Here is a 12,500-nt window from a genome sequence, read left to right as displayed (position 1 = left end):
ACGATACAGCATTTGTACTATTTTCCTCGTTCGTGTACCTTCGTTCGCGTCCCTCTGAGTCCACAAGCAAACGTCGGATTAGAAGAAGCAATACAGTTCGGTTTATACTGAAGGCAAGTGGGATTCGCGTTAATTCGAGCAGAAAGTGTTGCGGCATAATGAAGCTGCAGTGAAGGTACTGAAATCACATTAAGGTCAGCCACTCAGCAACACCTGGGCTGGGGGTAGGTTACTGACCCTGCCCTACCCAACTACACCTCAATATACTCTAGTCTATCCTTCCCTACCCTATCCTATCCTGTCCTTCTCCATCCTAACGTAACACTACATAAACATATCATGCCATAACATACCTAAGTCTATCCTTCCCTATTCTACCTTATCCTTTCCTTCCCTAATCTAACTTAACATGATCCAGCCATACCATACCTTAATATACCCTAATCTATCCTTCCCTACCCTGCCTTATCATAATCTCACTTATCCTATCCTTTCCTTTCCCACCCTAACTTAACTAAACCTAACCCAACCTTCATTACTCTATCCTATTCAAATATAACTTCCCCCAAGCCTAACCTACTCAATCCTTTCATTTCTTATCCTACTCTGACTTGACTTAGCCTAATACAACTAATGTATATAATCTAATCTAATCTGAGAAGAGATAAACAGAACTACAAAAATTATATATATTAAAGTAACCTAATATAACTCAAGGAACAGTTTCAATAGCAAATTTTCATATAATCCAAATATTGTGATCTTTTCTTCTCGTTCTCATCTTCTTCTTCTTCTACCTCCTCCTCCTCCTCCTCCTCCTCCTCCTCCTCCTCCTCCTCCGTCGTCGCTGCCACCACTTTAAAATTCCACGCCGCAAACTCCACTTGGATTACTTGAAAAATTAAGACAATTTAGCTTATGTTTCGAGTCTCCCTCCCTTCCTCCCTCTCTCTCCGCCAGATACATCTCTCTTTCATTCGGTCCATGCCTCTCTCTCTCTCTCTCTCTCTCTCTCTCTCTCTCTCTCTCTCTCTCTCTCTCTCTCTCTCTCTCTCTCTCTCTCAATTCGCATCTATTTCCATCTTCTAACTTCCTGATAAGTAAGATTGGATAAGCGTGGTAAAACGTAACAAGCGAAACACTATTTTTTGGTTAGTTCCGTGAGAGAGAGAGAGAGAGAGAGAGAGAGAGAGAGAGAGAGAGAGAGAGAGAGAGAGAGAGAGAGAGAGAGAGAGAGAGAGAGAGAGAGAGAGACTGCATTAAATGAATACACGAGTTTCTTAATTTTTTTTGGTTTATTTATTTGTTTATTTATTTATTTATTTTTTTTTGTGCAGTATAAATAACATTCAAGTAATTTCGTATGCCGGAACATCGCCCCTTCAAAATAAATATACAAACTACAGTATAACACAACGCCACATTCTACACGCCGCGTTTATATATTTCCCCGCAATGAACGGACGTCTTTGTGAAAATATCAGCCTTTTTATCCGAACTCAACTTTTCGATCTCTCTATGTATTCACCTGCCTGCCTGCCTGTCTGTCTGTCTGTCTGTCTGTCTGTCTGTCTGTCTATCTTTATATCTATGTATCTATCTATCTGTCTGTCTGCCTGCCTATCTATTCACAATTATTTTCATTTATTGATATTTTTTTTCGTGTGTGTGTGTGTGTGTGTGTGTGTGTGTGTGTGTGTGTGTGTGTGTGTGTGTGTGTGTGTGTGTGTGTGTGTGTGTGTGTGTGTGTGTGTGTGTGCCAAGACACTATACAAAACGACGATGCTGAAAAAAAAAATAATGGGAAACACACACACACACACACACACACACACACACACACACACACACACACACACACACACAGAGAGAGAGAGAGAGAGAGAGAGAGAGAGAGAGAGAGAGAGAGAGAGAGAGAGAGAGAGAGAGAGAGAGAGAGAGAGAGAGAGAGAGAGAGAGAGAGAGAGAGAGAGAGAGAGATTGCTGTCTAGTCTCCTTCTCTCATGTCTCTTCCTCCTTCACTTCACTGATCTCTTCTTTCTATCATGATTTTCTGCGTTTCTCTCTTCCTATTTTTCTTACTCGTCTGATATTTTCTGCTTTTCAGTCTCATTGTTTTATTATTCCTAAATCCTTCTCCTTTCCTCCCCTTCTTTAAATTGTTTCTATACCATTCTCCTTCCCCGTTCCTTCATCTTTATCCTTTGTCTTTATCACTCATTCAATATTAGATTTCCTAGTGTTTGAAGCTATTCAGTCATATTTACTAATCCATGTATATTTTAAAAGATTTTTTTCTTTATATAATTCGCTTTTTGCCAACTCGGTCAGTGAGTCTGTGTGTGTGTGTGTGTGTGTGTGTGTGTGTGTGTGTGTGTGTGTGTGTGTGTGTGTGTGGAATGCATTTCAATTATTAAAAACTTAAATTCAGCCAGCCAGCCAGCCCCACACACACACACACACACACACACACACGTATAAAACTAATACATTCAAAGTGGGTTTTACAAAATTTATCAAATATTTTTACCCCCGAATCCCCCTCACCGCATAAAACAAGTGTAAAAATTTTCCCAGCACACCGCCAACAACACGCGGTTAGGTGGCTGTTGGGGGGAGGGGAGGGAGGGGAGGGGGAGGAGGGGGATGTGGGGCTGCTCCGTTTCACTCTGTTATTTAATTCCCGCCGCCCTATTAGCCTCACTAGGAACATTTTCATTTCATCGACTTGTTTATCTTCCGTGTTATCTATCCAACGCTATGGTGTGTGTGTGTGTGTGTGTGTGTGTGTGTGTGTGTGTGTGTGTGTGTGTGTGTGTGTGTGTGTGTGTGTGTGTGTGTGTGTGTGTGTATAGCTTACGTGCGAACAAGGGAGGTCATTTTTCTTTCTTTTTTTCTTTCTTTCTTTTGTCATTTAAGTCCGCACTTTTTTCACTGCCCATTCTGATGAATCAACCACACGGAAACACAAAGGAAGAACAAACAGCAGCAGACCTTTTTGCCCCTTAAAGGCTATATCTGTGAGCCTCTGACTGGTATTGACGGAGTGACAGTTAACGCTCCATTTGAGTCACATTGCTTCACTGGGGAAGATAAATAAATGAACCTGGAAGAGCTAAACATCCAAGGCACTCGATCTCTGCTTCTCCTGACAATGGTGGCTCTTTAGGGACTGGTACCTCTCTCTCTCTCTCTCTCTCTCTCTCTCTCTCTCTCTCTCTCTCTCTCTCTCTCTCTCTCTCTCTCTCTCTCTCTCTGCCAGATCTCGTCTTACAAAAAACTATCGTAAAACTATTCAATTCGTTTTTTTGTTACTTACCAGATAATTCTTTTTTTTTTGCTACCAATCCCCATTTCCCTTCTCTGCCATGCCTCATCGAGTCCGTCCATCCCATTAACGCCATTTCCCCATCGTGCATTTATCTATCTACCATTAATCTATCAGTCAGTTATCGTAATGACCCATTCGTCACATTATCTGTGCCCATTATCTACCCTTCATGGTGGCAAACACTGATTCCGGCGGGCCAATGCATCAGAGAGAGAGAGAGAGAGAGAGAGAGAGAGAGAGAGAGAGAGAGAGAGAGAGAGAGAGAGAGAGAGAGAGAGAGAGAGAGACTGGTATGCCGGTAAGTAGGTAGGTACACAAGCTAATTAAAAGACAAACAGACAGAAAGATAGGTACATAGACAACGAAGAATGATTACCATATACAGACATACATACCTACATACATACATACACACAGACATGAAAAGACATTTAGCCAGGTAGTTTGGAAAGTAAACATAAAAGAAATGTAGCCAGCTGGATAGACAGATACGTATTACCAGACAGACAGACAGACAGACAGATAGAAAGACAACAGACATTAGTATACGAGTACACAAATAAAAAAAAAATGGAAGGCAAAAAAACAAGGAAATAAACAGAATATAACAAAAAGAGAGAAGAACCTGAATGAGACAAACAGACATACAGACAAACAGACGGAGAATAAGTACATGCATAGAGAAAGACTAGGAAATTAAAAGAGAGGATGGATAGAAAGAACAACCAAGACAGGCAGACAGACGTACAGACAGACAATAAGTACACAGGAATAGAGAAAGAGCAGGAAATTAAGGGAGGGAGTGGATAGAAAGAGAATATAGCAAGGGAAAGAGGAGAAAGAGCAGAAAGACAAAGGAGGCAGGGAGAAAATAATGAAGTTTGCACACCTGCTCCAGCACACCCCACAATTACCTGGCCGGCCCTCCGTCACCTGAGTCCCCCTCCGAGTGTCGGCTAATTTCCCGCTAAAGACTTAAATTTGTTCGGTAATGAGATGTAAGCCAACAGCGGGCGGTTTAATTACACGAGCAAATAATTTAGTTCGCCTCGGAGGATAACGACGCCGTTTTCTATAGCCTTAAATCAGCCGGGAAGCGCTCCTTAAACTCGAAATTGACAGCGCCCAGATTTTTTTTTCTTTTACCTTTTTTCCTTTTTCTTGCGTTTTCTAAGAGTGAATATTGGTTTAAAGTGCCCGTTTTCTTTTGTTTGATGTTACTAGTTTTGATAATCGTCTTTTTTTTTTTTACTTTTACAGAAAATTTTGTCAAGGGTCTTTTTTTAATAGATTTTACCTTTGCAATATTACTCAAAATCTTCTTAGATCTCATTCCTCAAATTTTCTTGCTATTCCCATGTGAAATATTATCAGTGTTCTTTTTCCTTCAGTTTTTCTTACAACTCCTACTGAGAAATTTCTAAAACCTCCGATTTCTTTATTTTCCTAACTACAGTAAAATCACAAAATCATTCTGAAGTGTTAGATTTCTTCACTCCTCCTTGCTAGTATCATTTTTTTAACACCACATAACAGATTCCTTCACAAATTCTTAATGACATCACAAACAAAACTCTGAGTCACTTGTATTTATCTTTCGTTAACATAATCCAAGTTCTGCTATAAAATTAAATCATCTTTATGACTTGGAGGTAAAGAATGGACTCTACTGGATGAAGACTTGAAGTTTGGCCCATGACAGTGCACGGGGCAGGGAGGGGGTGGTGATGGTGGTGGTGGTGGTGGTGGTGGTGTGAAAGGTGTGGTGGACAGAGCAGCTGGAGTGATAGAGTGATGTGTCTGAGTGTGTGTGTGTGTGTGTGTGTGTGTGTGTGTGTGTGTGTGTGTGTGTGTGTGTGTCGCCACGACCTAACTTTTCACGAGAGTTGTGTCTCCTAAAAATACTAAAATAAAATTAAATTAAAATTATATAGCATGTTCCCCCGTCTTTTTTTTTTTTTTTTTTTTTTTTTGCTTCGTTCACTGATATTTTTCCCCCACTTGGAACATTCTACATGGAATAAAAAGAAAAAACTTATTCAATGGCGCAAAATTGTAGTTTATTTTATATATTAACTGCATGCGTGTGTGTGTGTGTGTGTGTGTGTGTGTGTGTGTGTGTGTGTGTGTGTGTGTGTGTGTGTGTGTGTGTGTGTGTGTGTGTGTGTGTGTGTGTGTGTGTGTGTGTGTGTGTGTGTACATACAAACATACATACACACTCAAAAATCCCTATCAAATAAGCATCGCACATAATTCAATCAATCTAAAAGTTCCGGCGTAACTTTTAGCCAATTTGACAGAAAAGAGAGAGAGAGAGAGAGAGAGAGAGAGAGAGAGAGAGAGAGAGAGAGAGAGAGAGAGAGAGAGAGAGAGAGAGAGAGAGAGAGGAATCACACGGAATAAAAACCCAGAATGAAGCGGTGCAGGGGTGGCGGCGACCCTCACGTGGCGCACCTGAGAGTGATCTATTTCATGACAGAATTATCTAAAATTGCATCGGGCGTTGGCTATATTGATGGACTGCGGGTGAGAAGGTGAGAGATGAGAGGGGCGGGGAGGGAGAGGGAGATAGCGGTGAGGGATGGAAGGATGAGAAGGGGATACGGCAATGGCAGAGAGAGAGAGAGAGAGAGAGAGAGAGAGAGAGAGAGAGAGAGAGAGAGAGAGAGAGAGAGAGGAATGTTCCAGAGCGGCCGTCACCATCCACGAACCTCGAATAGATGGTCGAAATACATTCACGCATTCCTCTCTCTCTCTCTCTCTCTCTCTCTCTCTCTCTCTCTCTCTCTCTCTCTCTCTCTCTCTCTCTCTCTCTCTCTCTCTCTCTCTGTGTGTGTGTGTGTGTGTGTGTGTGTGTGTGTGTGTGTGTGTGTGTGTTCTATACCCATCACCACATCACATCACATCTCCTGCCTTTAAAACTTCCTTTCTTTACTGCCAACACACGTAAATTCCCACACACATTCTTACTCCTTCTCGTCCCAATTAGTACCGCACCTCGCCACGCTTCCCAGAGCACCGCCAAGCCCCACCCAACGCCACCTGCACCTCCCCACCTGCACGCTAAATGAAGACGCCCTCCCCTCTCCCCGCGGAACACAGACGAAATTAAAACATGAACCATCTGACAGCCAACGCCAGAAAGATGATTATTTTTTATCATCTGGTTATCTTATCAAACTATTTCCTATTATCTAGTTATCCTATCAGACTTTACCTTCTAGTTATCTATCAAGCTATTCTCGTTATTCTATTTATCAAGTTATCTTATCAAACTACTTATCATCTGGTTATCCTATTATTCTTTAACATGCAATTATCCTATCAAAACTATTTCTTATCTGGTTTTCTTAATTTATTTTCATTACCTAGTCATCCTATCTAACCATATGTACCACCTTATCTTATCTATTTTCACCATCCAGTTCTCCTACACACTATCACTTGGAAAATGAATACTAGACTGCAGTGTGATGTCTTACGAGTTCTTAGCTAGATACCAGGCCACGCTGTCATGGAGGACGTGCTGAGGAGGGAATATAGTTGGTCTGGTTTCTCTGTGGACCCGCCCAGTGTGGTTGGACTCGTCTAAATTAACTCCTCTCGTCACTGGGATATGCATGGCTCTTCACTACAGCTTGAGTGTTTTAGTGAAGAAAGAAAAATACACTAAACTATTCCTGTTATATTATAAAGAGTTACTATTGTGTTCCTTTCACTTAATTCCTTTACTGCAATGGCCTTCCCTTGTTGACATTCAGACCAGTGTAAAAAATTGTTTACGCGGACACAGAAAAAGAGAGAGAGAGAGAGAGAGAGAGAGAGAGAGAGAGAGAGAGAGAGAGAGAGAGAGAGAGAGAGAGAGAGAGAGAGAGAGAGAGAGAGAGAGAGAGAATACGACGTTACTTCCGTCTTTTCAACGCAACAGAACCATTTGGAGACTCTAGTACAAAAATAAGTATAAAAAGTTGTAGGTCTCGCCGCTACGCAATACTGCAAAATGTTTGTATGCAGGCACCGTGAAGTGTCCGTGCGCCAGACAGCCTCCCACTGCCATGTCGGCGCCTGACACTTCCGCTTGGTTATGTTTTACTGGTATTCTTCCCGCGGAGTCTTCGGTAATAATATTTGTTGACTCATGGCTCACGACGCAATTAAGGGGGAAGGACGCGAGGTAATCATTAGTGTCTTACAATCATTTTAGTATTGCTGCGTGTTATTCTTGAGGAAGATTTGGAAACTGTCATTTAAGTTTTTTTTTTTTTTTAATGTGTGCGTGTGTGTGTGTGTGTGTGTGTGTGAGTAAGCTGTAAGAAAGACTGCATTATTAGGTTATAATACGCGATGTTCAACAAAGTGGGCAATAAATAAATGTTTTTTTAATGATGGAGTGTTACAGGAACACCCAATAAATAGCCTTCTTATTTAGTAAGCGTCGAAAATACAGAAATACAGTATACACTGTAAGGTGAGAAGATATTACGCAAAGTTTGATCCTGAAGTTAACTAATCAATTCATCCTTGCACTTTAAAACTATATAACAAAAAAAAAAAAAAGATACAATACTGCATCACGTAACTAAGTAGTTTTTTTTTTTTTTATAAAACCAGACAATTAAAAAGTTACACGCATTAAACACATGCACAACACTAATTAATATATATAAACAGATAACGTAGTCCAGTATTCTCAAATGCCTTGTTTCCCCTAAGGCATTTGTGCAGGCTGCGTTACATCGCTTTTCAGGCACTGCTAAGTAACAGTGATTTCTGTTCCGAACCTCAAGGAGCATACAACAGTTTGATGGCCAATGAACCAATCAACATTACAGCCATAACAGTTTCCCTCCTACCCAGCGCCGCTTGCCGCTGTGGGATTACCACTGATGCCAATAGCGGGAAAGCTTATGAAACTATGACGTCACAGCAACGTCACGATAGCTTCGTGACAGCAGCCACTAGTCACACAAGTAGTTATCGACGTTACCCTTACAAGTGTAACGTAAAAGTACTTTAATTACACGGTTTTAGTTAGTAAACCATCTTATGAAATTTAACGGAAGGTCTGAAATGATCCACTCCAGAATATGTTTATAATCTAACACTGTTACTTAGTTATACCCGAGCAACGTTGTAACACCAGCTCCGAGACGCAAAGTTGTCGTGTTCTTGTAGGTGTTTTTCCTGTCAGTGATGCTGAATTCTTGTTAAACTATCACTGGAATCATGAAAACACCCTCGACAACCACCATAATGTACTCAAAACTTGCACTACAGTCTGCTAAAACAACCGAGATATAACGCGTGTTTGAGAACATGGCCGCCATGTGCACGCCGCTGCCAGCCACCCACCTCAACCTATACCCTCACCATGGTTTCCTTTTTACCCATTACAGTTTCCAGGTGTCGTGGGAGCGGAGGGAGGAAACATGCACTTAGGGAACGAACCGATTATACTCACATCGCGCCGCCACAGCGTATTGTCGAGTGTGCACAAGTTGAAAGTTGTCAGTAGCAGAGGAAGTTGAGCCGTTGTGGAGCCGCGGGTACGAGTCGTCATAAAGCCATCACCAGCCTCCTCCTCCCTCGATAATATTCACTTTCCAGCTTAACAAAACCAGCGTGCCTGTTCTCTTCTCATGACTGTCATAAAATCACTCAGAACTTCGGTGTGTGAATGATGTAGACGGAAGAGACGGGAGCACCGCACTGTCTGGCTGGCCACACGTGTGACAAGTACTGATGGAAAAGGACGCCAGAAGACAACATCTATATCCCGCGTTACGTCTTACCATGTTTGGCGTCCACTAAATTTCACGATCACAAGTACATTCATTTTCTTTTTTCGAATGTGGCAAATAGTATTATGTTCTGACTATGTGTTGTTGTAGTGAAGATCAAGAGGATATTTTCCTTACTTTATGTACGCAGTGATTCGAAGCTTCAATGAGTCCGAAGAGTGAATTGGTGTTTCTATCCTCGTTATCCCTCCCTCTTCTCTCCTCTCCTACCTTCTTTTCTGGTCCTCCTTCACTCCTCTCACACACTTAAAGAACTCATACACCACAGCACCAATATCTAAACTCCATTGCACTTCTTTACATCAGGGAAAAGAAGGTAGGTGAGGATACAACATCTAAATAAAGACATCAGTGACGGAAACTCCAGTGTATATGACAATTGGGACAAAAAGGCCCTGCAGTAGTTGGCGGAGCTGGCATCGATTTATGGGAGCGGGTCGTAAAACACATTGTTGTAGGTAATAATATGATTCCTTTTGTTTGTATCCACTCGCCTGTTATCCTATTTGGAGGTTTTAATGTTGTTGTATTAGTCAAACAACATTAATAAACTAATGATTTTTTTTCAATATACGTAATAGACTAATGTTAGTATGAAGTGGAAATGAAAGCTGAAGATTTGTGTCTATATATTACATGGAAACATCTAATAATCAATGATTTTTTTTTAATATACGTAATAGACTAATGTTAGCATGAAGTGGAAATGAAAGCTGAAGATTTATGTATCTATATATTACATGGAAACATCTAATAATCACCTATCTATTCATTTATGTGAATTTATACGTATACCTATCGACCAATCAATTACTATGTCAATCAGTCAATCAATCAAACTATCGAACTACCTAAATATCACGAACCTACACACACACACACACACACACACAGAGACACAGAGCAAGGTTACTGCCTCCTGGTCTGTGTCAATATCTGGGAGTGTTCCTGCCAGGTATACAAGGGAACAGACACTTCAGTCAGCGTGTAAGGTGATTAGCCAAGACATGCCCACCTGACCCAGAAACCAAACCCTGCACCTCTCGATTCTCCACCAAGCAAGCTAGCCATTGCACCACCGCTATAATGATAATAGTAGTAACGACATATACTATTATCACACTATAGCCATCACCATCACAACAAAACTACCACCACCACCACTATTACTACTACTACTACTACTACTACTACTACTACTACTAAACCGTTTTTATTATCAGTAAAGATAAAATAATCAGTGTAACATTTAACCATCTCCTGCATACAGCACATACTCCCAAGGGACCTAGAAACTTTAAACACAAACGTAAATACTGATATAAATAAATAAGAAATAAGAAATAATAATAATATAAAAAAAAAATCCCTTTTCGCATAAGAAAAAAAATTTACCTATCTTGTTTTCAGGCCGCTCAGCACCTCGGGAAATGTAAACCTTAGACACTTTACTCAATGAACACATTATCGTTCACTTGGTGTGGTAAACAATGACTTCTGAGAGTAATTAATGCCATAGTCTTCCTTTGTTTACTGTCACATCAAACAAAAGAAAATTGTGTGTGTGTGTGTGTGTGTGTGTGTGTGTGTGTGTGTGTGTGTGTGTGTGTGTGTTAAACAAGCTAATGCTGTGTTTTATAAATTACACAACTATTTTATGAGATTATAGCAGACGAATATATATATATATATATATATATATATATATATATATATATATATATATATATATATATATATATATATATATATATATATATATATATATATATATAGTAAATGAACTGCATTGGTTACTTTCACAATCATGTTTGGTAAATTTATATTACATACACGTGATTTAAAATGTCGATTTATTCCATATGTATACTTTATTTCAATGCAGACAAAAAGAAAAAAAAAGATGAATAATCAACAATAAACTGTTGCATATCGTGTCACTATAATTTCAATAGATTTTATTGGACATATATAAACGTTGAAGTTAATAAGATTTAGGAGAGAGAGAGAGAGAGAGAGAGAGAGAGAGAGAGAGAGAGAGAGAGAGAGAGAGAGAGAGAGAGAGAGAGAGAGAGAGAGAGAGAGAGAGAGAGAGAGAGAGAGAGAGAGAGAGAATCATAACAGTAAACAGGTGGCCATATTTCACACTTATTTCATTGTGTACATTTAAAGGAAGCTGCACCACACAACACTTTCAATCAATAATACAAAAATGAAAAGAAAAATAAATATGTGAATTTAGCTCTATAACAAGAAAAAAAAAACTGCTAAGAAGGTTTTTTTTTTCAAGTAACTGACAATCGATAAAAAGAAAAAAAAAGAAAAAAACTATTGAAATTATATATTCAAAAGAAAAAAGAAAAAAACAAGACAAATCTTTTATACACACAAAATAAGTAAAGAAAGAAAAAAAAGTCTAGTTTACTTCTTTTATATTCGTGAATCACCGATGAAAATAGATAAATAAAATAAATTAAAGAATGAGTATAACGTAAAAGCTCATGTGCTCATTTTGTCAATACGGCAAAGCGATCTGAGCCTCACTGCACACTCACGTCGAGCAGTCACGCAACACAACACGGCCGCTGTTCCTCGCTCTTCCTTCAACAGTAACTCCCCAGGTCTGCCGAGAATCAGTTGTCAGGTTTAGTGAGAAGACTGTCAGCAGAATAAGTGGTCCTGGCCTTATTATTATAGGACAAAACAGAGTAAAACACAAGTGAGTGCAGAAGGTTACTATTTCTGGCCTTTACTGTACTTATATTTGTTGGGAAAAAAATAGATACACTGAATCCTTCCACTTCTACTGAATGCCACGTCTGATTATCCCTTACTTTTTTTTTTTCACTCTTCCTTCTCATCTTCCTTATTTGCCTTTCTTTTAAAATATCTCCTTACTTTTTCCATCACAAAGGTCTGTCTATACTGTTATTTCTAATTTTTTTTTTTTTATTCCTTATTCGTGTTATTCTTCTTCCCCCTCCTCCTTTTCATCTTCCAGTAAACACAAACAATTCTAATGAGCAAAGAGAAAACTGGACGAACAAAACGATGTATATTTATCTACTCAATTATGGTCTTGCCATTACTGGGATGTTTTAGAATCACACACCAAACTCACACAAGCTAATATCTTTTTTTTTATTTATGCGTCGAGATTACCGAAAATAAATAAATATAAATGAGTAAATAAATAAAAAATGAATAAAAATAAGTAATTAGATAATAAAATAAAATAAATGAAGAAACCAAATCAACAAGATTCCGGTTAAAAAAAAGGGAAAAAGGAATATTTAGATCAAAATACTTATTTTAAGAGAAGTCACGAAAATCCAAGAAAGTTAAGAAATCACGTATTTTTAAGCAT

General features: G+C 39.3%; 2 protein-coding genes across 11 annotated transcripts in view; one reads left to right on the top strand and one right to left on the bottom strand.

The window, feature by feature from the left end:
* LOC135105903 (uncharacterized) overlaps positions 1-9,300 on the bottom strand; it is a 107,131-nt gene extending 97,831 nt beyond the window's left edge. For 4 of the 10 annotated variants that reach the window (XM_064014565.1, XM_064014567.1, XM_064014566.1 and 1 more), the window contains exon 1: positions 8,794-9,234. Coding sequence is in view for 3 of the 10 variants with exons in the window: in XM_064014570.1 (XP_063870640.1) it covers positions 8,794-8,892 (99 nt within the window). In the remaining 7 variants the exon portion in view is untranslated. Of the gene's footprint in view, positions 1-8,793 lie in introns of all 10 variants that reach the window. The other 6 variants (XM_064014570.1, XM_064014571.1, XM_064014578.1 and 3 more) reach the window with 3 other exon arrangements.
* Positions 1-12,500, top strand: part of LOC135105902 (putative carbonic anhydrase-like protein 2) — a 145,330-nt gene that overhangs the window by 82,341 nt on the left and 50,489 nt on the right. The gene's annotated exons all lie outside the window — the stretch shown is intronic.

This window comes from Scylla paramamosain, chromosome 12 (assembly GCF_035594125.1).
Source record: "Scylla paramamosain isolate STU-SP2022 chromosome 12, ASM3559412v1, whole genome shotgun sequence".
Classification (NCBI taxonomy): Eukaryota; Metazoa; Arthropoda; class Malacostraca; order Decapoda; family Portunidae; genus Scylla; species Scylla paramamosain.
The sequence above is the reverse complement of the archived record's forward strand: the minus strand, read 5'-3'. Positions and strand labels throughout refer to the sequence as shown.